The following is a 22,479-nucleotide window of genomic DNA, read 5'->3' on the forward strand; positions in this document are numbered from 1 at the left end:
TCAATGGTGGACAGATACAGGCATGTTGCCCTTACCCTGGGCATGTCTTAACAGGTTCTCTCATCTCTCTGCCGGATTATTACTGTGACACTTAAGCTAAAGGAATTCAGCAGTCATGATCCTCCTTGCCAAAATGTACACCAAGTGGATGAAAAAGAGGAAGAGATTAAATGAACATTAAAAAAAAACAATAAACTCAGCCAATTCCCCCAAATTCTCTATTTTCTAATGAGATGCTAAGGAAAGGACCACAGGAAGTAATTTCCTTATGCAAAATTAGGCCATGCAAATCACTCATCTCCAAATAAACTTCAACAACAATGAGGTGAGTCTGTCTTATCCATTCACAAATATATTCGACCTAACATTTTGGTTAACTTGTTTGTAACCGAGGAAGCTGAGGATCTATTCACAAACATTATTATCCCAAATAGAGTGCAAGAACATACTTGAGAGACTGAGATAGAAGAGTCACACGGAATTCAGAGCCTTGAAGTTCCTTGTAGAACACAGAAGCCCTGAGAGAAGATGGACCCCAAATGATACTTGCACAATAATATGACAGATTTTATTCTATTTCCCCCTAATACAAATTATTTACCGTGCAGGGATAACTCTATCAGTTTTGTTTTGTTTGTTTGTTTTTGCATACATCTTCTGTTTATAAAATGAACAAGCCATATTAACTGGATGTAAAAATAACAGACTCTAGTAGCTCCTGTCCCTTGGGATCATAATCATTTTTGCTTAATCCTGAAATTTACGATTTCATCCACATCACAGAACAAGAAAATGAGCCCATGGAGTGAATAACAACATGAAAACTCAATGGAAAAAAAGAGATGAGATGGGTTCTCCACAAGGCTTAACCTCAAATTTCTACACTAATCCTGAGCCCCACTTGTCCAGACTTTCCAAGTGTTTTCTTCACCCCAATGACTCCAGCCCACACACTTCATTCCTGGAACCCAAGAGAGCATCACAGTCAGAGTTGCAAAGATCCAATCAACTGATCACAGAGCAAGCTGTCCTTCTAGACAGTATTTCCTTTCAGTTGTCCACAGTAAGGGAGGACCATCTACAGATTCCAAGTGACCCTGCAGAGGATCAGTAAAGTCTGGTGGAAACACAGACCTTGAAAATTCTGCTTTCATTCTCTCAAGGTAGCTTCGCTTAACTTGGGAGTAATCGCTCTGAAATTACAGGACAAACAATTTCCCTCTGTAAACAAGAGACACATCAAAGACCAACTATTTGAGTTTAGGGCCAAAGAAAAAAATCAGCTTCAGAAAGGCCAGGCCTAGAAGATCTCTAATAAGTCTAAAGTTTTCTTTACACTCCCTGAGGTCAAACTGCAGATATAACAGTGTTCCCTTAAGGTCCCAAAAGTAAGTGTGAGTGTGCGAAGGATGGGAATAATAGGACAGAAAAGTTAATGAGCAGAGCCACTGGAAACAATGCAAGGAGCCAAAAGAAGAGAATAGGAAAAGGTCTGTGTAAAGGGAAGTGAAAGGGCAGGGATGATAATGGGAAGGTGAGAAATTGATCAGAATGTTAGAAAGATGCGATATAATGTGTTGCTAGAGAGTTAGAAAAAGAATAAATTTAAGTACATCTGGTGTCTACTAAGTGTCTATTACATGTTAAGAATTGTACTAAGTGTTATGAGAAATATAGGGAGGGAGGAAGGTTTATTTACATTTAGGTCCTCTGTAGGCAGATTAAATGCTGGATGGATGGATGGATGGATGGATGGATGGATGGATGGATGGATGGATGGGTGAGAAAGAGAAAGAGAGGGAGAATGAGGTGATCACTACCCTCAATGAGGCTATGTATGAGACCAGGAGCAGCTAGGTATGTAACTCTTACTTATCCTAGTCAAATGGTGGTTTCATCAAGGTATAGGTGTTTTCCTGAATATGGGATAAGAAGCTATTAACCAACAGAGGGTGACTGAAAGATGACTGGAATTTGGAAGAGCTGGGGGCCAGGATGGACGAGAGGAATCCTGGTTCTCTTCCATGGATGCCCCCAGGTGCTTTGCAGAAAGGGAGGGGGGTGTTAGCCTCTAGGGAGCCCACTGTCCGGGCTTCTACTGACCTGGTCTCCGCCTCACTGGCCTCTTGCGGCCGCTGCAGAAGCGCACTTTGCTGAATACCCCGAGGACGTGCCTCTCGCACAGGGAGCGCCCGTCTTTGCTGGGACTGGAACGGCGCTTGGAGGCCGACACCCGGTCGCTGTTGGACTCCCTCGCCTGTCGCTTCTGCCGGATCAAGGAGCTGGCTATCGCTGCAGCCATAGCTGCTCAGCGCGGGCCCCAGGCCCCCGGCTCCACTGCGCCCCCCGGAATCACGCTCCGCAGGGGCGAGGGCAGGACCTCGGCGGCCTGGAGGGACAGGGCAGGCGCGGGGAGGCAGTGCTAATATTTGAGATGGCTGCAGTACCGAAAACCCGGCGCCCACAAGGTTAGTCAGAGTCTGGGCAGTGGCGACAAAATGTGTGAAAATCCAGATGTAAACTTCCCCAACCGCTGGCGGCGGGGGCGGGGCGGTCCCAGGCCTTCCTGTTAACTAGACTCTTGCACCCCAAACTTGCACCCCAAGGCGATCCGTGTCCAAGGGGCAGTGGGGAGTTTGGTCACACTGCTTCGGAGTACCAAGTGGAAGGGGAAGAAGGATGTCCAAAACAACAAGCCGTGCCCCTGTTGGAGAGGCGCAAGCGTTGTAAGGTGTCCAAAGTATATCTACACACACATACATATAAAACCCGTTTACAAAGCAGAGTCTGGACCGAGGCGGGTAGCGTGCCCCCGGTAGAAAATACTAAAAAGTGAATAAAACGTTCCTTTAGAAAACAAGCCACCAACCGCCAACAGAGGAGAGGAAGGCAGCAATTTAACTCCCTGCGGCCCGCAATTCTGGAGATTAGGAGGTCCGTCCCGGCTGGGTGAGGTCTACGGAATGCATCGCACCGGCTGCTGTTCTCCCAGGGCCCGCCGCCCGAGTTCTGGAATTCCGAGAGGCGCGAAGTGGGAGCGGTTAGCCGGAGTCGGGGTAGGGGCGCGAGGTGGGGGCAGCTGTTTCCAGCTGCGGCGAGCGCGACTCCCCGCCAGCAACGCTGCAAAGAGAGCGGGAGGCGAGGGGGGGAGGGGGGAGGGGGAAGAGGGCAGGAGGGACGGGGAAGGAGGGAGGGAGAGAGGGAGGGAGATCCTCAAGGGCCGAGCACCCCTCCGGGAGAAACCCGCGAGAGGCGAGCGCCGCCGATACGCGGGGTCCCAAAAGCGGGCGCTCTTTCTCTTTTCGCTTTCTTTCTGGCACAAGACGGGCACAGTTGGTGATTATTTAGGGAATCCTAAATCTGGAATGACTCAGTAGTTTAAATAAGCCCCCTCAAAAGGCAGCGATGCCGAAGGTGTCCTCTCCAGCTCGGCGCCCACACGCCTTTAACTGGAGCTCCCCGCCATGGTCCGCCCGGGGCCGCCGCACCGGGCTGCTCTCCGCACAGGCTCAGAGGGAGCGAGGGAAGGAGTGGGTGCCCTGGCGGGCTCAGGATCAGGTCATCGCCGCGCTGCCCCGGCCCCTCAGGCTCGCGCGGCCCGGCAGTCGGCGGCTCACAGGCAGCAGGTCAGATGGGGATTACCCGCCGGACGCAAGGCCGATCACTCAGTCCCGCGCAGCCCATCCCGGCCGAGGAAGGAAGTGACCGGCGCGCTGCGAACACCCGCGCGTCGCCTCGGGTGGGGCGGGGGCTGGCTGCGGGCGACGTCGGCTCGAGGCGGCTGCGGCTCCGCTTCGGAGCTGCCCACCATGGTCTGGCGCCCGGGGCGCAGGCGGGGCCCCTAGGCCGCCGGGTCTGGGGCGGGAGGCGGCCAAGCGCGCCACCGGGGCCCTCGGAGCCGGACGCAGACTCTGGGGCCGGGGCCAGCAAGCAGGTGCGGGCTGCCGCCAACTCGCCCAACTAGCTGCGCGGGTGGCTTCTCAGCGCCGAGGGTTAGCGGGGTACCCCCCGCCGCCGCCTCCCCGGGCCCCAGAGGGGGCGCTCAGGGCGGAGTCCCATTCGGGGCTGAGGCTCCTGGCGCGCCGAGCCGCGCCGGCTCCTGGGCGCCGCCGCCGCTGCCTAGCCGGCTCGCTCGGCTGGAGCGCTAGCTCCGCAGGCAACTCCAGGCGGGGACGACCGCCACCGACATGGAGGGTGGGACGAAGGGCGGGCGGCTGCCGGGGTACCTCTGGCACTGCTCGGCCACCTACCGAGAGCTCGGTAGAGCCCAGGTGGGGCCGCGCTGGGGGCCAGGCTCCCCGAGCGCTAGGAAGCGCAGCGCACTCGGGTCCGCCTCCCCTCCCTTGCGCCCCTGCTCCTATTCTCTTCTCTCTCCCTGCCGTCACCCCTCTCCCCCTTCTCTGTCTTCTGTCTCTCCCCTTTTCTCCTCTCTACGCAATCCTACGTGATTGAGGTTTGGATGAGAAATTCTCAGAGGCAGAGCGAAGGAACTGCAGCTCGGGTCGGCTCTGTCCCGTCCCTCCCCCAAGAGAAAACACAACCACTGGCCCGTTTAAAGGACCCTGGGTGCACAAAGAGGAGTTAGGGGTTGGAAGCAGTCTGCTCTCTCCAATGAGCTGGAGCACAAAGAATTCTGTTTAGAAAGGAAGGCGGTGAACACTGGAGAAAGTAACGATGGCCTCTTGGATCCTCGTGTAGGACCCCCCTTCAGTTCATTTTGGAACAGGAAAAAGTGCTTCGACATTCCAGGAACCCAGATTTCTGGGTTTTGTCAAGAAAGCTGCCAAACAGCCTCAATCCCTAAAATGAGAGACCAGGTACCTGAGCACCCTGCCGGAGAGGAGGATGGCAGTGGAGTGAGGGGTGGGGACTGTGGGCATGGGCAGTCAACAACCAGCTTTGGAGCACAATCAGGTCCCCAGGAGTGCTTGTGATGACAATGGATGCTACAGAAAACTCGGCGGAGGAGATAATGTCACCAAAGTTAAATTGCAACAGGAAAAATTTTGGAAACATCAACGAGTAGTCACCTTCCATTCATGCTGAGGCCTGGAAGGGGCTGTTAGTTATACTTAGTATCTCTCTTCAACCCGTCTTCAAATATCCCTAAATCTTTCCCCTTCACAGACACTCTGCTAAGCATTAAGGGTAGTGGAAGAAATTTCAATGGATGATTTCCAAGCAGAAACAAGTGTATGTTGGAAATATCCTAATAGTCAGCAAGGACCATGAAGGCCCTGGAAGCTACTGAGAATGGATGTGGGACCTGGAGAGGACCCAGGAATTCTCTAGTTGTGGGCACAAACCTGTGGGCCTAGCAGATGGGAAGAACTGAGGCCTGTGAGGTTGTTCAGGGCAAGCACTGTGTTAAACAAGCCCAGTGTATCTAGGGGCCTGGACCTTTCCTGCTGCCTCTGGGCATAATTCAGACAGATGGGTTTATGGGGAAGACAGCTGGGAGGAGGATTAAATAAGCAGGGCACCCTGAAAGGGGGGAATCCCAATGGTGGATGGGGAGCACACATCCCCTGCAGCAGCGCAGGGGGCTGAATAAGGAAAACAAACTTGGGATTCTAACAATACAGAACAAGACAGCTGAAAAAGATGCACACACACACACACACCACACACACACACACACACACACACACACACACACACACACCTCTTCTTCGAAAGTGAAGCCAGCCAAATACATTTTCAAAAGTGCATCTGGAAATGGTAAAGGAAATTACTTAAAATCAATTGGTAACAATGTCAATTAGGGAAGTGTTCACTTTTCACAGATAAAATTACGTGTTTTCTTTCTTTGGCTGCCAGAAGACTTGTCTCATTCCTGAGGAAGGCAGGCACAAACAGTACTGGCTGGCTTAGGGGGCTCCTTGCCTTCTGCAGTTCCACACCCAAAAAGAAAAAGGGAAGCTCAGGGGAGAAATGGGCAAGAGAGGAGTGTCTAGAGAGGCCTTGAGGAAATCACTGCTAAACTCTGAGTCCTTATCCTCAAAATGGAAATAATCATTCTCATCTACCTCACAGAACTGAATATGTATGTGCAAGCATTTTGAAAAGTGGAAAATGCCAAATGAGTAAAAGAGATGATGACAGTGTTTATTTTTTTTTTTAAGAAATGCATGATATTCTTCTGAGATGCTTTTTTTAAATGCAGATTCCTGACAGTTTCTTAGAACACGAAGCAGAAATCTCCAAGGGTAGAGCCCAGGGATTTGAATTTTTAACAAGTTCTTCAGGTGTCAAAGTTTGAGAGATACATAGATAGGCATACATATACATATATATATATATGTATCTAATATGTGTATTAGATAATACATAATCCCAGAAAGGAGAAATAAATTCAGACTCTCAAAATCTAACATATTTTTCTAGAATTGCAGTCCTGTGCCCTTCTGTCTTTCCCTCCCCTCCCCCTCAAAAATGGCCTGGAAAGAGGATGTTCTCAAATCTTTGAGGGTATTGCCTTCTTTTCTGTAGGTTTTTGAGACATGAAGATGTTCTGATGCAGAAGGTAACCAGGCTAGCAGCACAGAATAGAAGAGGATGATGAGGGAAGAGATGAAAAAGCAAATACAGGAGTTCCCGTCGTGGCGCAGTGGTTAAGGAATCCGACTAGGAACCATGAGGTTGCCGGTTCAGTCCCTGCACTTGCTCAGTGGGTTAACGATCCGGCCTTGCCGTGAGCTGTGGTGTAGGTTGAAGACGCGGCTCGGATACAGCTCCGATTAGACCCCTAACCTGGGAACCTCCATATGCACTTGGGAGTGGCCCAAAGAAATAGCAAAAAAAAAAAAAAAAAAAAAAAGACAAAAAAAAAGCAAATACAGTTGCTGTTTGAGTTTTCTCTGTCTTGACATGGCAGCATCAAGTCAGGCATTTAAGGAACAAAATGAAAACAATAAATGCTAGCTTTCAGAAAGTGACATTAGTCCATGTCTTTAGATCTCTGCTGAAAGAATGCAGTGCTTTCCATTCAATCAGACAACAAATACTCTACCTCTTCTCTTACACTCCTGCAGCTATTGTCAGGGTGCCTTTTTTTTTTTTTAAGCTGTTTTGCCCTTTTAAGTCATCATCAGAATCCTTTACTTCATTTCTCCAATGAGAAGAAGAGGTAAATATAGGGAAATTTGAGAAGTTATGTAGAATTTATGTACATGGCTATTGAGATCAGAAGCAATACTCAAGGTCATTTTTTGATAACCAGAGATTACATGTCTCTCTAACCCAAGCCACTAAGTCTCATAAGTTTTCCTTCATGGCAACTAGGATATTTCCAGCATCTTTGCATCTGGGAGTCAGGAATGAGATTAAATCAGCCCAATGATGATTTAATTAAAACAATCAGGTCACTCTGAAGGGTGATATCTCAGGAATAACAATACCTTGTTTTTGTTTTGTTTTGTTTCTTTTTGAACAGCTTGAGAATTTCCATTTACAATTCTGAAGACATCAATAGGTGGAAGCAGTTTGAATAACTTGGAGAAAGTTGCCAGATACACATTGAAAGGATAATTATAAAGATATATTTATATTTCAGACCATGGGCAGTCTTAATCATCCCTATATTTTTAAATCATCTCCATATTTTAAAAGGAAAAAAACATAGAATGTTTAATAGTCTTTTGCTTATTCATAGGTCAAGTCTTTCAATTCTTTTTTTTTTTTTTGTCTTTTTTTTGTTGTTGTTGCTATTTCTTGGGCCGCTCCCGCGGCATATGGAGGTTCCCAGGCCAGGGGTTGAATCGGAGCTGTAGCCACCGGCCTACGCCAGAGCCACAGCAACGCGGGATCCGAGCCGCGTCTGCAACCTACACCACAGCTCACGGCAAGGCCGGATCGTTAACCCACTGAGCAAGGGCAGGGACCGAACCCGCAACCTCATGGTTCCTAGTCGGATTCGTTAACCACTGCGCCACGACGGGAACTCCAAGTCTTTCAATTCTTAAATCAGACTATCAGGACCACTGCAGTCATTTATTTGAAAACTTGAATTGGGCACAGACTGCATCCAAGGCCCTGTTTCAGTTGCCAAGGGGAACTCTATACACCTCTAACTTCTCCCTTCCCTTAACAAGCTTACAGTTCATGCCATCATGTTCTTATCTGGCTCTTGTCTTAATCATGCACTAGCTGTATGCACTGGACAAGTTATTCAATCTCTAAACCACATCTGTAAAATATATCAATGATAATGACACTAGCAGTACCTATCTAACCAGGCTGCGGCAAAGCTCAGAAAAGATGTGAAGTATTAGAATGAACATGCTGTCATTAAAATATCCATTTAAATCAAGGCCCTGCTATAAAATCCAGACTTCCCGAAACAGGAAAACATACCTTGTGATTCATACACATCATCACTCACTTCTGGGCATAATGTATTTAATGAAGGCTGGAAATCTACTTGAAATGAATGATTAACCTTGACATTGTAATGGCAAACAAAATTTTCATTAGTGAAGTATTGTCAAGGTCCTTGTCTACTGGAAACACAAAGGAGCCTAGCTCTGCTCATACATCATCCTACTCTAAGATCAGGTCCCTACTCAAAGCTTGGTGAATATGAGCTCACCAGCCTCCAACACAGGAATGATAGGCAGAAGACGACCTTTTCTCCATGAATGTTATCCCTTACAATGGCTGTACTTCCATTTCCTTTACTCTGCCAGATTGTCAGTTAAGATAGGGTGGCAAAAACAACATAAACAGTTACTTCCTAATATTTGTGAATGCCTTTATAGTGCTTTATTCAATAGTTCAATAACTGAATCACTATGAGTTATATGTTTGTCTGGTTTGGGTCATCTCTCAAAATACAATAAGGTAGTACCTTTAATTCTCCTTTATGACACAGATTAAGGGTAGTATCCTATTGCCCAAGTAGAGAAATCATCAGTGTTTTGGACAATGTTTGTTTTAATAAGAAATAAAAGTTGTAACTAAACTGTACAGGCTAAACTCCCTGTAAAGTTCTAAGTGCATTACAATTATTGACACACTGAATCCTTACAGAAACTCTATGAGGTATGTTCTGTCATTATCCTCCTTTTATAAATGAAGAAACTAGGGCACAGAGAGGTTAAGTTGCTTAGTCAGTCACCTAGTCAAGAACTGGTAGAGTTCAAATGTAATTTAATTTAATTTAATTTCTTTCCAAAGCTTCTCTTTTATCCTCTGTGTTACACTGTATGTCAATACAAACAGGATACCATGAATAACTATAATCATGGAATACAATTAATAAAATAAGAATGTAATTATCATTTGTACTGATACAGTCTTTGGCTGTTTAGAAATCGTCTTCTCATGTATTGTCTCATTGAGGCTCTCAACAACCTTGTGAGGAAAATTATGGAGATAATAACTCAGTTTTACAGACAAATTGAGACTCCAGTAAGTGATATAATCAATCTCCCAAGGACACACAACAGATGAGTGAAGATATATGAGTTTATTCCAGGCCTTCTGATCTCAACGATCTCTCATGCCCCAATTAAGATCACGTAAAGAAAAAATAGCAATGTTATCGGTCCTTTCATTCAATGACCTCTAGTGCTCCTCTACCAGGGTTTCCCATCTTGTAAATGACCTTGAAGAGATCAGTCACTGTTGGAAAGGAGGGGGGACTCAAGTGTCCCAAATCTCCCTCTGCAGCTTTTACCTCTCTCCGGGCCAGGGAGCTAAGGTGGTCATTTTCCCACTCTTGGCCTTGAGAGGGTGTCCTTTGGTTCTGACACTGGGGCTCCCACTCTCTTCCTAAGTTCAGTCATTTAAGTTGAGTTCCACGAGAAAACTACATGGAAATGAAATCAAAATAGAAATTAGAGAAATTTGTAAAAGGACAAAGTTACGTTTTTTCCATTCCCATTCCAAAAACTGTACACTGGTTTGGCATGAATCACTTCTTTGACACTTGGTTATTTTCCTTCCCAGCTGAATTGAGGATGTTAAAAAACTGCCCCAAGTGATTCTCCATCATCTTAGCCCTTTTCTAATTTCCAGTGTCACTGGTCCAGTGATACTTCTTCCTTCTAGATAAGAAAGGTAGCTTGAAGATCCTCATGAGAATGTAAAACTCATAAAGATAGGAAGATTGTCTGCTTTATTTACTTTCCTACCTCCAGTGCCTAAAGTATCATTTACTATATAGCACACAATAAATACTGACTGACTGAATGAATTTATCCATCCACCTGTCTTTTTAAGTCAAAAATAAAACATTTATTCTTATATCAAGAAACAAACAGCTAATTAAAGGGCAGCCTCCACATTTCCAACTTGATCATTTTATTTCATCAATACCCTCTAAAAACTGCCTAAATTCAATCTATCTATTAAAGTCAGATAGCCTGAGAGGATACATGGTATCTAGATTTCTGCTCTGACCAACCTCCACCCCCAGTATTTAGGTGTACAGTTTTAATTCTGATCTTTGTCTCTTTTCTCTCAGTCTCTTTCTCTCTCTCTCTCATACACACACACACACACACACACACACACACACACACACACAGTCACACTCACATTCACAGAAGAAAAGAAATGTAACAATAATGAAAAAAGGGACTAGAGGCATCAGATAAAATGAGTAGTAAATTTTTAAAGTCTCAGAATACGATGAAATGACCTTAAAATGATTTGATAATCCTAAAATTCATGCTGTCACCCATCTGTACTGAGCGGCTTTCTCCATGGACCATTCCTAGTTGCTCTCATTTCTAATTTTAGATTCCAAATTTTCAGGGAATGGTTCTTGTTGAAATAGCAGTCTTTTACAGCACCCAGTACATGACTGACACTCAAATTATATTATTAAAATTGTCATAAATTCATATTTTTGTTCTCTGTGTGCACACAGCACTGGTTGCTATGAAAATAACAATTAGTGAAAGACCCCATTGATTCTATTTGAGATTTAATAAGATTTTTAGCTGAGATTTAAAAAACCAAAATACACAATCTCATTAGAGAAAACTGTCAGGGTATCCATCAAAGAGGAGTTTGGACAAGGTGACCATTAAGGTCATTTCTAGTCCAAACTTCTTAGAATTCTCTAAAAATAAAATATAAGGTAGAAAGAATATGTGATTTGGAATAAATAATTTTCCTTGCGTAAAGTTACTCTGTCTGAGCCTAAGTTTATTTGCCTGTAAATAATCTAGAGTAATTAAAATAATAGATTGAAAAGATAGTACTGTTTTTTGAAACAAGGAACAGTATGAATGAGTGAATGAATAAATGAATGAATAAATGGATGAGTAGATGGATAGATAAATAGGTGTATATATGGATGAAAAGTAGCATCATTCATCTACAAATCTCTAAATTCACATTTTAGGCTAAAAAAAATAGCTCAAAACAAAAATAAAAATATTTGGCAAGCTTCCTTTTGGAATGCTGGGGAGACAAACAAGAAAATGTTGAAGAATTCCAGAGCAATAAATGCAAGCACTTAGTAAAATTTTAAGTTATTCACTTAACAATCATTTTCACAAAAAGTTATATTCCCTTGTGTGTAATTATGCCCATTAATACAGCATATGCAACATGAAATCAAGAGGACAGCGGTATAGAAGGCTGCACGTTTATGCAGTCAAAGCCAAGACAGATAGACAGATAGTTATAAACATGCATTCCAGGGCTCACATATCCAGAAAGGAATAAGACAATTGCATAAGCATGTTCATTTAAACAGTATCCAGAGCAAGAAGGAGCAACAATATTTTTGTAACGTTTGCAGCAGGATATTAGTTTTTAAGCCTGTAGTATTAGCTAGGGACCTTATGAGGTCATCGGCCCATTCTACTCAACACTGCAATTACAAGAGACCACAGAAAAGAACCTTCTTTAAAAGTAAGCTAGAAAATTATCTCTGGTTGATTGAATACAGTAAGAATACAGCAACAGAGAAGAGGCCCATTCCTTTTCATCTTGACAGTTCTTCCTCTCATCCCTAATAAGGAAAAAGACAAGGAACTAGCCTTACCTGACTTTTAAAAGATAAAGCAACTGAAGAAATTATTATTTTCTGGGGACAACAGCCAGGGAAAGAACTTTATGTTAAAAATAAATGATTTCATTACAAAAATATTCTAAATATGATCTACATATAAGAGTAGAAATAGAATTTGGGAATGAGAATTATGACTTACATTTTTGTTCCTGTGAAGACATAGTACATTACTTTGACACAGCAGATATTCTGTAAATGTGTGTTGATTTAATTTGGATGTGAAGGTAATAAATGTTCAGGACAAGTAAGAGCATGCTCAAGATTTACCTTAAGCAAAACCTTAGGCGTACTTTTATTAATAGTGGTATCACCTTTAGTCTCTGATACCATCAGTTAAGTAGTGGTTATGAAAAAAAAAAAAGGAAGGAAGAAACAAGTATCTGATAAATATAGAGGAAAACACATGGTCTTAATCTTGAAATGTGTTTTCTCTTATCCCCTTTGTACAAATGTTGGACTACTTTTTTCTTCTGATGCTACACTGATAAAATCCTAGTATAAACCCACAACATTCTCAGAATGGGAAGCATTATTTCCTAAAGTGAATGGAAAGTCATAGTTTCAGGCATCAGATTAAAAAGAAACATGGGCTTTGGAAGGTGAATTTAACTCAAGAAAGATAGTATGCCTTTCTTTTTTCTATCTGAATTTGAGTAATCTGTCCACACTTAAAGCTTTTCTGACTGTCGAGGGAAAAGATTCTCCAGTAAAAAGAATCAGGCCAGAAACTATATAAGAAAACAAACTCATAGAGACTCCTAAAATACTAGCCTGGAGCTGTGGACTCCAGAAAATGAACCATATCAACTTATCTAGGTGTTAGTTGCAAATTATCTGTGTGTTGTAATTTCCCTTGCTACACACTGTTAACCCAAATTTTCATTTCAGTCAAGGAATCATTGGGTTTTCTTTGTAGTCTTTATATAATTTCAAGCCTTTCAGTTTGAATCATACAAACACATCAAGTGAAAATTCTGCATTCAAAGTATAGCTTAAAAGTATTTGATAAAAAATTTCATCAAAGTGGGTTTAGAGGGAACATATCCCAACATAAAAGGGCTAGTTATGAAAAATCCACAGGTGACAACATATTCAACAGTGAAAAGCTGAATGCCTTCCTGCTAAATTCAGGAATAAGACAAGGATGCCCCCACTTCTGTTTAATAGTATTGGAGTCCTAGCCACAGAAATCGAACAAGAAAAAGAAAGGAAAGACATACAAATTGGAAGGGAAGAATGAAAATGGTCACTATTTGCAGATGACATGATACTTTATATAGAAAACCCTAAAGTATTCACCTCCAAACTATTAGAAACATTAAATAAATTCAGAAGATTTAGAGGATACAAGATTAATACACAGAAATTTGTTGCTTTTCTATACACTAATAACGACGTATCAGAAAGAAAAAGTGAAAAAGCAATCCTATTTAAAATCACATCAAAAAGAATAAAATACCTAGAAATAAACTTAACCAAGGAAATGAAAGTTCTATATTCTGAAAACTATGAAAAACTGATGAGGAAATTGAAGGTGATACAAAGAAATGGTTGATACCCCATGTTCTTGGATCAGAAGAACCAATATTGCTCAAATGGCTCTACCACACAAAGCAGTCTACAGATTTAATGCAATTTCTATTGAAATACCCACAACAATTTTCACAGAACTAGAACAAATAATCCTAAAATTTATACAGAACTTTAGGCCCCAAATTGCCAGAGCAACTTTGAGAAAAAAAGAACAAAGCTAGAGGTAACACCCTCCTAGACTTCAGACTACACTGCAAAGCTGCAGTAATTAGAACAGTGTAGTACTGGCATAAGAACATGTAGATCAATGGAACAAACTAGAGAGCACAGAAAAAAACCCACACACCCACAGTCAATTAACCTATGACAAAGAAGGCAAGAATATACAATAGAGAAAAGACAATCTCTTCAATAAGTGATGCTGGGAAAACTGGATAGCTACAGTAAAACAATGAGATCAGAATATTTTCTGATACTATATACAAAAATAAACTCCAAATGGATTAAAGACCTACATCTAAGACCAGGAACCATAAAACTCCTAGAGGAGAACATAGGCAGAACACTCCGACATAAATTTCAGCAATATTTATGTAATTTTTGGATCTACCTCCTAAAAGCTAAAGAAAAAAAGCAAAAATAAACACATGGGGTCTAATTAGACTTAAAAGCTTTTTCACAGCAAAAGAAATTATCAACAAAATGAAAAGATAATTTACAGATTGTAAAAAAATATTTGGAAATGATATGACTGACAAGGGGTTAATATCCAAAATATATAAAAAGCTCATTCAACTAAAAATATCCAAAAATGGCTAGTAGACATTTATCCAAAGACATACAGACAGCTGACAGACACATTAAAAAGATGCTCAATATCACTAATTGTTAGAAAGATGCAAATCAAAACAATGAAATATCACCTCATACCTGTCAGAATGGCTATCATAAAGTCTACAAATAACAAATGTTGGCAGTGATATTGGAAAAAAGGGAATTCTTTACACCGTTAATGGGAATGTAAAGTGGCACAACCACCATGGAAAACAGTACTGAGGTTCCTAAAAAAAAAAAAAAAACTAAAAATAGAACTACCACACAAACCAGCAATTCCACAGCTGGGTATATATCTACAAAAAAAAAAATGAAAACACTAATTCAAAAAGATACATATATCCCAATGTTCAGAACAGAGCTACTTATAATAGCCAACCAAGATAGGGAAACAACCCAAGTGCCCATCAACAAACGAATGGATAAAGAAGATATGAGGTATATATACATATGTGTGTGTGTGTGTGTGTGTGTGTGTGTGTGTATTATATTACATATGTATATGATGGAATATTATTCAGCCACAAAAAATGAAATCCTTATTTGCAGCAACATGGAAAGACCTAGAAAATATTATGCTTGATGAAGTAAATAATACAAATACAATACAAATACATATGTAATATATAGTACAAAGGAATATATATATATATACACCAAAACATAAATACAAAGGAATATATATACACCAAAACAGAAATAAACGCACAGATACAGAAAAAAACTAGTGGTTATCAGTGCAAAAAGGGAATTGAAGAGGGGCACGTGAGGGTTATGGGATTAAGAGATACAAACTATCACATATACAATAAATAAGCAATAAGGACATTCTGTATGGCAACAGAGAATTACAACCATTATCTGGTAGTAACATTTAAGGGCGTATAAACTGTAAACATACTGAATCACTATGCTGTACACCTAAGATTAATATAATACTGTAAATCAATTATACTTCAATTTAAAAATCAGTATTTGAGGGAAAGGAAGGATAAGGTAGGAAAGAGAAGGGAAAACAAAACTTACTAGGCACCTGTGATGTACCAGGCACAGCACTGTGCTCTCTACAGGTTCTTTTACTCAATCTTCATAATCACCCCATAAGGCCAGCATTGTTACCCACATGTACAATGAAAAAACTGAATGTTAAAAAGGTTAATCAACTGTCTGAAGTATGGGTCCCCCTAAAGAATTCAAATTTAGTTTAGCTGGTACCAAATCCAAAGCTCTCTGGGTGACCTTTTAGGTGATGGATTAGCAATGAGATCCTGCTGTGTGGCACTGGGAAATATGTCTAGTCACTTATGATGAAGCATGATACTGTGAGAAAATAGAATGTGTACATGTATGTGTAACTGGGTCGCCATGCTGTACAAGAGAAAAAAAAATTGTATTGGGGAAATAACAATTTTTTAAAAAATTTAAAAAAAAGAAAAGAAAACTAAAGGCAAAAACAGGAAAATAAATATTAACTAATATCAATATATAAATAAATCCACAATACAAATTAATAAGAGAAGCATTTCTACTCTTAAACTGTTAAAAAAAATATTAAGGAGTTCCCATTGTGGCTCAGCAGTAATGAACCCAGTTAGTATCCATGAAGACACGGGTTCAATCCCTGGTCCTGCTCATTGGGTCAAGGATCTGGCATTGCCATAAGCTGCAGTGTAGGTTGACACAGCTCAGATCCTGCATTACTGTGTCTGTGGCGTAGGCCAGCAGCTCTAGCTCTGATTTGACCCCTAGCCTGGGAACTTCTATATGCTGTGGGTACAGCCCTAAAAGGAAAAAAAAACAAAATTAAGATAACCCATAAGTTAGGGTCACTCAGATTCTAAGTTGGAGGCATCCAAGTTCTTTGTCCTCTGGCAATCATGACCTGATTTGAAGTACTAGTTTAATAACTAGAGCCAGGGAAAGAGAAATTGAGGAAAGGTGATGTCTATTTTCAAATGCCTAAAAAGTTCTTAAAAAAAAGAAAGGTATCTCGTGTGTCCAGAGACAAACTTGGGTCCCATTAAGCAGTTACATACAAGGAAGTGCAGACCCATCATCCATAGACTGCTTCTCAAAATGGGAAAGTGAGTTTCCCATCACCAGAGACATTCAAGTCAAAGATCAGGAGCAAAACCACAGGCGGAGGGTTCCAAGAGCTGAAATAAGTATTCTGTAAATGGTTATAGTCAGCATTGCTGGGGTAGGGAATGAATCAAAATCACTATAGGGTGCATCCAAGGCAATACTTGGCAAAATGTTTTGTTTTTTTCATTTTATGGCTGCACCCACAGCATATGGAAGTTCCCAGGGCAGGAACTGAATCTGAGCCACATCTGTGACCCAAGTGGTAAAGCCAGATCCTTAACCCATTGCCCCAGGCCAAGGATGGAACCCGCACCTCTGCAGCAACCTCAGCTGCTGCAGTCTGATTCTTAACCCACTGCCCCACAGCGGGGACTCTGACAAAACCTTTTTTTTTTTTAAGAAAGTAAAAAGGTAAGAATGAATGAATAGTGAAACCTTGCTAGTGGGAAAAAGTGTTGGTAAAATGGAGCAGGATTTGAGATTCAAAGAGACAGTCAAGGAAAGCATTTCAGGACAACCCTATGAAGAAAGCACAGAGCTAAAACTTCCTTCATAGAGCATGCTCATGCATCAAAAAGTCTGCATAGCTGATACTATTTCCCTGAGTTGTAGCGTTCTAGACCAAGGAAAAGAAAACATACGAATCTAAGAAAATGTAAGTGAGGAGAGTGTGAAAATACTTATTTGTCCAGCAGATGTAGCTGACTGCTACAAGACTGACAATTTCTACTATGAGTAATCATAGAGAAATCTGGAGATTCAATTTATGGTAGAAAGAAGGAACTATCTAAATATACACACACATTCGCAGTGTTTAATAGAGTATCTTTTAGCATGAAAAAAGGAGAATCACAACTCCAGAAAATTCAAAACCAGTTCAAAAAAACGTATTGTAAACTGAAAAAAATTCTTAGAAAATGATTTGGTACCAAATGTCCCAAAGCAGTGAGGAAGATGGAGAGATATTAGATAGTGGGTTGACAGTTGTCACCTTCAAGAAGTTAGGAATATTAAAAGGCAACCATCCCACTTCTTGCTTGACAATTTTAATTTACTGTATACAAAGTATTATCTTTAAAATCAGAGGGTAAACATGAGTCCCACTAGGAAGCATTTTTGAAAAGAAAGTTGCATGACCACAGAAAGGTCATTTAACTGCGGTGAATCCATTTACTCATCTGTAAAATTAGAAAGCTTGAAAAGAATAACTGATGACATATATGCTTTAAGTTCTCTAAGAGACGGTTACTTTTAGAAGGGTCCTAGAGCCTGGGGGACATTTAGGTACCCTAAACAACAAGAAAAAGAGCATAAAATACAGAGTACCTAAATATATATTTTTTCTTTCTTTTTAGGGCTACACATATAAGTTCCTGGGCTAGGGGTCAAATTGGAGCTGCAGCTGCACAGCCATGGCAACACCAGATCCAAGCCACATCTACGACCTACACAACAGCTTGCAGCAACGCTGGATCTTTAACCCACTAAGAGAAGCCAGATCAAACAGGCACCCTCACGGACATTATGTTCAGTTCTTAACCTGCTGAACCACAATGGGAACTCCATAAGGTACCTAAATATTTTCTTTGTGCCCACTTACTTGAAAAAGAAAGGACATTAGTAGCTGTAGCAAGACTGTCATGAGAATAAATGACTCAGATCCCAATGATACTCTCTGAAGCTGCTCAATTCTCCCAGCTTTGATTCAAAATGGGTTCCTCTATTTCTGAGTGAGTTGTGGTGGTCGAGGGATAATAAGAAACAAGGAAGTGGTCTGTTCATTGCAAAGACAGCACAAAAGAAAATAAAGCTGTTCCCAGGATAGGTGGACTGCAGAGGTTATTGCTATTGCTGTTGTTTTCCTGCATGCATATCTTAGAGGACAAGAAGCAGTTCTGTAAAAATGCAGATAAAAGAAAGAGATATTTTAGAGTTCCCATTGTGGCTCAGTGGGTTAAGGACTTGACATTTTCTCTGTGAGGATGCAGGTTCAATTCCTGGCCTCACTCAGTAGGTTAAGGATCTGGCATTGCCACAAGCTGTGGTGTAGGTTGCAGGTGTGGCTCAGATCCTGAGTTGCTGTGGCTGCGGCATAGGTCAAAGCTGCAGCTCCAATTCAACCCCTGGCCCAGGAACTTCCATGTGCTGCAGGTGAGGACACAAAAAGAAAAAAAAAATAAGAAAGAAAGAGATATTCTCTAGTAAGGAGAGTCAAGAGAAACAGTCTGTTCCAGGAGTTCCCCTTATGGCTCAGTGGAAACAAATCTGACTAGCATCCATGAAGACACAGGTTTGATCCCTGGCCTCGCTTAGTGGGTCGGGGATCTGGTGTTGCCATGAGCTGTGCTGTACGTCGCAGACGTGGCTCAGATCCAGCATTGCTGTGGCTGTGGTGTAGACTGGCAGCTGTAGCTCCAATTAGACCCCTAGCCTGGGAACCTCTATATGCTGTGGGTGTGGCCCTAAAGACAAAAAAACAAAACAAAACAGAACAAAACAAAAACCTATCTGTTCCAATAGGCTCATTTTTAGCCTAAGTTGAAATCACATTTTCATGCTATTTACTCAATATGGAACCTTGGACAAATCACTGCTCCTCTCTAGGTCTCACACTTAAAATGAGGGTGACCAGATGAATGCCAAAGTCTCCTCCCTCTCTAAAATTCCATGACTCTAAGTATATGCTCACTCACATCATATCACTTATGGGAAACAAACTAGGATATTCCCTTTTATCTTCCTCTAACTTCAGGATAGTTAACTAAAGCAAAAAGAGTGATCAGTTACCTTTCACCCTCTGGCTCACAGCCAGATGCCCAAGTCCTCAGAACCTTACTGGTTATCTTTTACCATACAGCATTTCTCTATAACTCTGGATAAAAGACAATGAGAATTAAAGCAACTGGGAGTTCTTTGGTGACCTAGTGGGTTAAAGCTCCTGCATCTTCACCACTGTGGCTCAGATCACTACTGTGGTGCAGGTTTGATCCCTGGCCCAGGAACTTCCACATGCTGTGGGTGTAGCAGAGAAGAAAAAAGAGAGAGAGAGAGAAACTGAAATGTTGCAACTCTCATTTAAAAGGCAAAGAAAGAAAGAAAGAAAGAAAGAAAGAAAGAAAGAAAGAAAGAAAGAAAGAAAGAAAGAAAGAAAGAAAGAAAGAAAAGAATTAAAGCAAATAGTTTTGAGTGCTAATTATTTACCAGGAATTGGTCAAAGCACTTTCTATGTATCAAATGGTTTAATTCTCACAACCACCCTATGAAGTAGGTAGTATTCTTATCAGCAAGGAAAGAGAGGAACAAAAAAGTTAAGTAACTTGGCTGAAGTTATAAACTAGTAAAGGGAATGATCAGGACTTGAACAGAGAAAGTCTGGATCCAGCCTCTTCCTAATAGATCAGTCACCTGCCCAAGATGTGGTGCTGGTGGTAGTGGAGAAAGAATGAACCATGCTATGCTGGTGATCCTTTTTGTCCTGTATGGAAAGGAAAGATATAGCTGGGCAGAGTGGGAAAACATGCTATGAAGGGTGCTCTCACCTAAGACCAGATGACCAGACAGATCCATGTTTTTTCCTTCTAAAGAGCAGCAGACATGCCTGAACTGGGAGACTGGTTTGAGAAAAAGTCGTATCACACCTTATGATTTAAGTGTTTTCAAGCCTTTAAGCCTTACAAAAACCCTGTAGGACAAGCTTGCTAGAGATTATTATTATACTATTACAGAACAAAACATTGACAGAGGAGTAAATTCAATTAGGATAATAGCTAAAAAGTGATGAAACAGGACTTAAATCTGTTGACTTCCAAAGGGATGTCCTCTCGACTCTGTCACATTGTTTCTAATGCCCGTTTCTAGGTCTGACATTTCCTGTGACCCAGTGAACTAATCCTCTCTCTATCTTTCCTTATTGCTCCACCCAGGAGCAATTCACCAAGATGAGGACACCAGCTGCTCTGAGCTTGCCCAGAATGCCTTACTGGGATTTGTGGTATGGCTGCCTTTGTCTGACAGAACACTACCCATCCAGGAACACACTGTCAGCCTGCAATCATCAAAAAATAATCCTCGATACTGACATCCTCATGAGTTCAGAATCCTAACCGAGCCCTGTAATAACACGGCATCTCACTTATACTTCCTTGAAAATTGCAAGACTTCTGCTTCAGAAGCAAAATCAGGCCTAAATGTGTATCTCCCTAATTTTCCTCTTTGTCAGAGAGCCCCCTGTTGCATAATCTGTGTAATTAAAGTGTGCATGGCTTTGCTAACCAATTCTCCTAGAGCCAGGAAAATGGTGTAAAATTTTAAAAGAATGACACTGGCGGTCTCCATAAAATGCCAACCCCTAATTTTCTTTTCAGAGTATTCAATCTAAGGGAGCCACTGTAATAAGTATGCATCTAGAAGAGCAACTTAACACAGCATTGTCACTAAGTTCTGGGGTTTTGCATTTTAATGCATAACTGCTGTCAGGGTATTGAGGGAGCCTGGGCAAACAGCTTAACTCTTTTTGTTCCTTAGGATCATTTGGAAAAATGAAAGCGGTAGACTTTTATTATAAAATTTAGATATAAAGGGATTAATCTCCAAAATTTATAAACAACTTTGCAGCTCCACACCAAAAAAACAAACAACCCCATCAAAACATGGGCAGAAGAACTAAACAGACAGTTCTCCATAGAAGACATACAGATGGCCAAAAAAAACACATGAAAAGGTGTTCAACATCACTCATTATTAGAGAAATGCAAATCAAAACCATGATGAGGTACCACCTTACACCAGCCAGAATGGCCATCATCCAAAAGTCTACAAACAATAAGTGCTGGAGAGGGTGTGCAGAAAAAGGAACCTTAGTACACTGTTGGTGGGATTGTAAATTGGTGCAACCACTGTGGAAAGCAGTATGGAGATGCCTCAGAAAATTAAACATAGAACTACCATTGGATCCAGCAATCCCACTCCTGGGCACCTATCCAGAGAAAACCACGACTCGCAAAGACACATGTACTCCGATGTTCACTGCAGCACTATTTACAATAGCCAAAACACAGAAACAACCTAAATGTCCATCGACAGAGGAATGGATCAAGAAGATGTGGTACATATACACAATAGAATATTACTCAGCCATTTAAAAGAACGAAATCCTGGCATTTTTAGCAACATGGATGGACCTAGATATTGTCATGCTAAGTGAAGTCAGCCATACAATGAGACACCCACATCAAATGCTTTCACTGACATGTGGAATCTGAAAAAAGGACAGACTGAACTTCTTTGCAGAACAGATGCTGACTCTCAGACATTGAAAAACTTACGGTCTCCAGAGCAGACAGTTTGGGGGGGTGGGGGGATGTGCTTGGGCTGTGGGATGGAAATCCTGTGAAATTACATTGTTATGATTATTATACAAAAAAAAAATCTATCTAGAAGTTTTTTTACTTATATCAAATATACTGTGATGTTATACATTATATTTAAATTCAAGAAAAAAATTAAATATAGAATCACTGAACATAAGAACTGGAATGGAAGGAACCCTCAGCATCATCTGGGCCACTGCCCTCATTTTAAAGATTATGAAATTGAAGATGAGAAAGATGTACCTTAAATCACACAGTTATTGGTGACAGAAGCAAACATATAGCTTAGCTATATGTTTATTATTACTGATCTTAGAATCTTCCTGATTCTAAGATCAGTAATCTCTCTGGGATAGGATTTAGCTTTTCGATAAAGATCCTAGCTCAGGCTTTGTTTTAAGAGAATAAAAATGACAATGAACACCACAATTCTCACTTAATCCTCACAACCGCAAGTTACCTATTATTATTAATAGTATTATATCCCTGGTTTGCATATGTATGAACAGAAGCTCAGATCACTGAGGGAGTGGGTTAAGGTAACATTCCTGGTAAATGATGGCATTAGCACTCTAGCTATGATCTTCTAAATTTGAAATTCTTCATTACCTTCTTTGGACCTTTTCC

The 22,479-nt window shown here is 41.4% G+C and overlaps 1 protein-coding gene across 3 annotated transcripts in view; it reads right to left on the reverse strand.

The window, feature by feature from the left end:
* Positions 1 to 22,479, reverse strand: part of FGF12 (fibroblast growth factor 12) — a 580,493-nt gene that overhangs the window by 262,695 nt on the left and 295,319 nt on the right. Inside the window, exon 1 of one of the 3 annotated variants that reach the window (XM_021070055.1) lies at positions 2,104 to 3,697. The exons of the other annotated variants lie outside the window; for them this stretch is intronic. Coding sequence (XP_020925714.1) covers positions 2,104 to 2,302 — 199 coding nt within the window. The 5' untranslated portion in view covers positions 2,303 to 3,697. Of the gene's footprint in view, positions 1 to 2,103; positions 3,698 to 22,479 lie in introns of those variants that run through there. 3 annotated transcript variants of the gene reach the window in all.

Source organism: Sus scrofa, chromosome 13 (genome assembly GCF_000003025.6).
Source record: "Sus scrofa isolate TJ Tabasco breed Duroc chromosome 13, Sscrofa11.1, whole genome shotgun sequence".
Lineage (NCBI taxonomy): Eukaryota > Metazoa > Chordata > Mammalia > Artiodactyla > Suidae > Sus > Sus scrofa.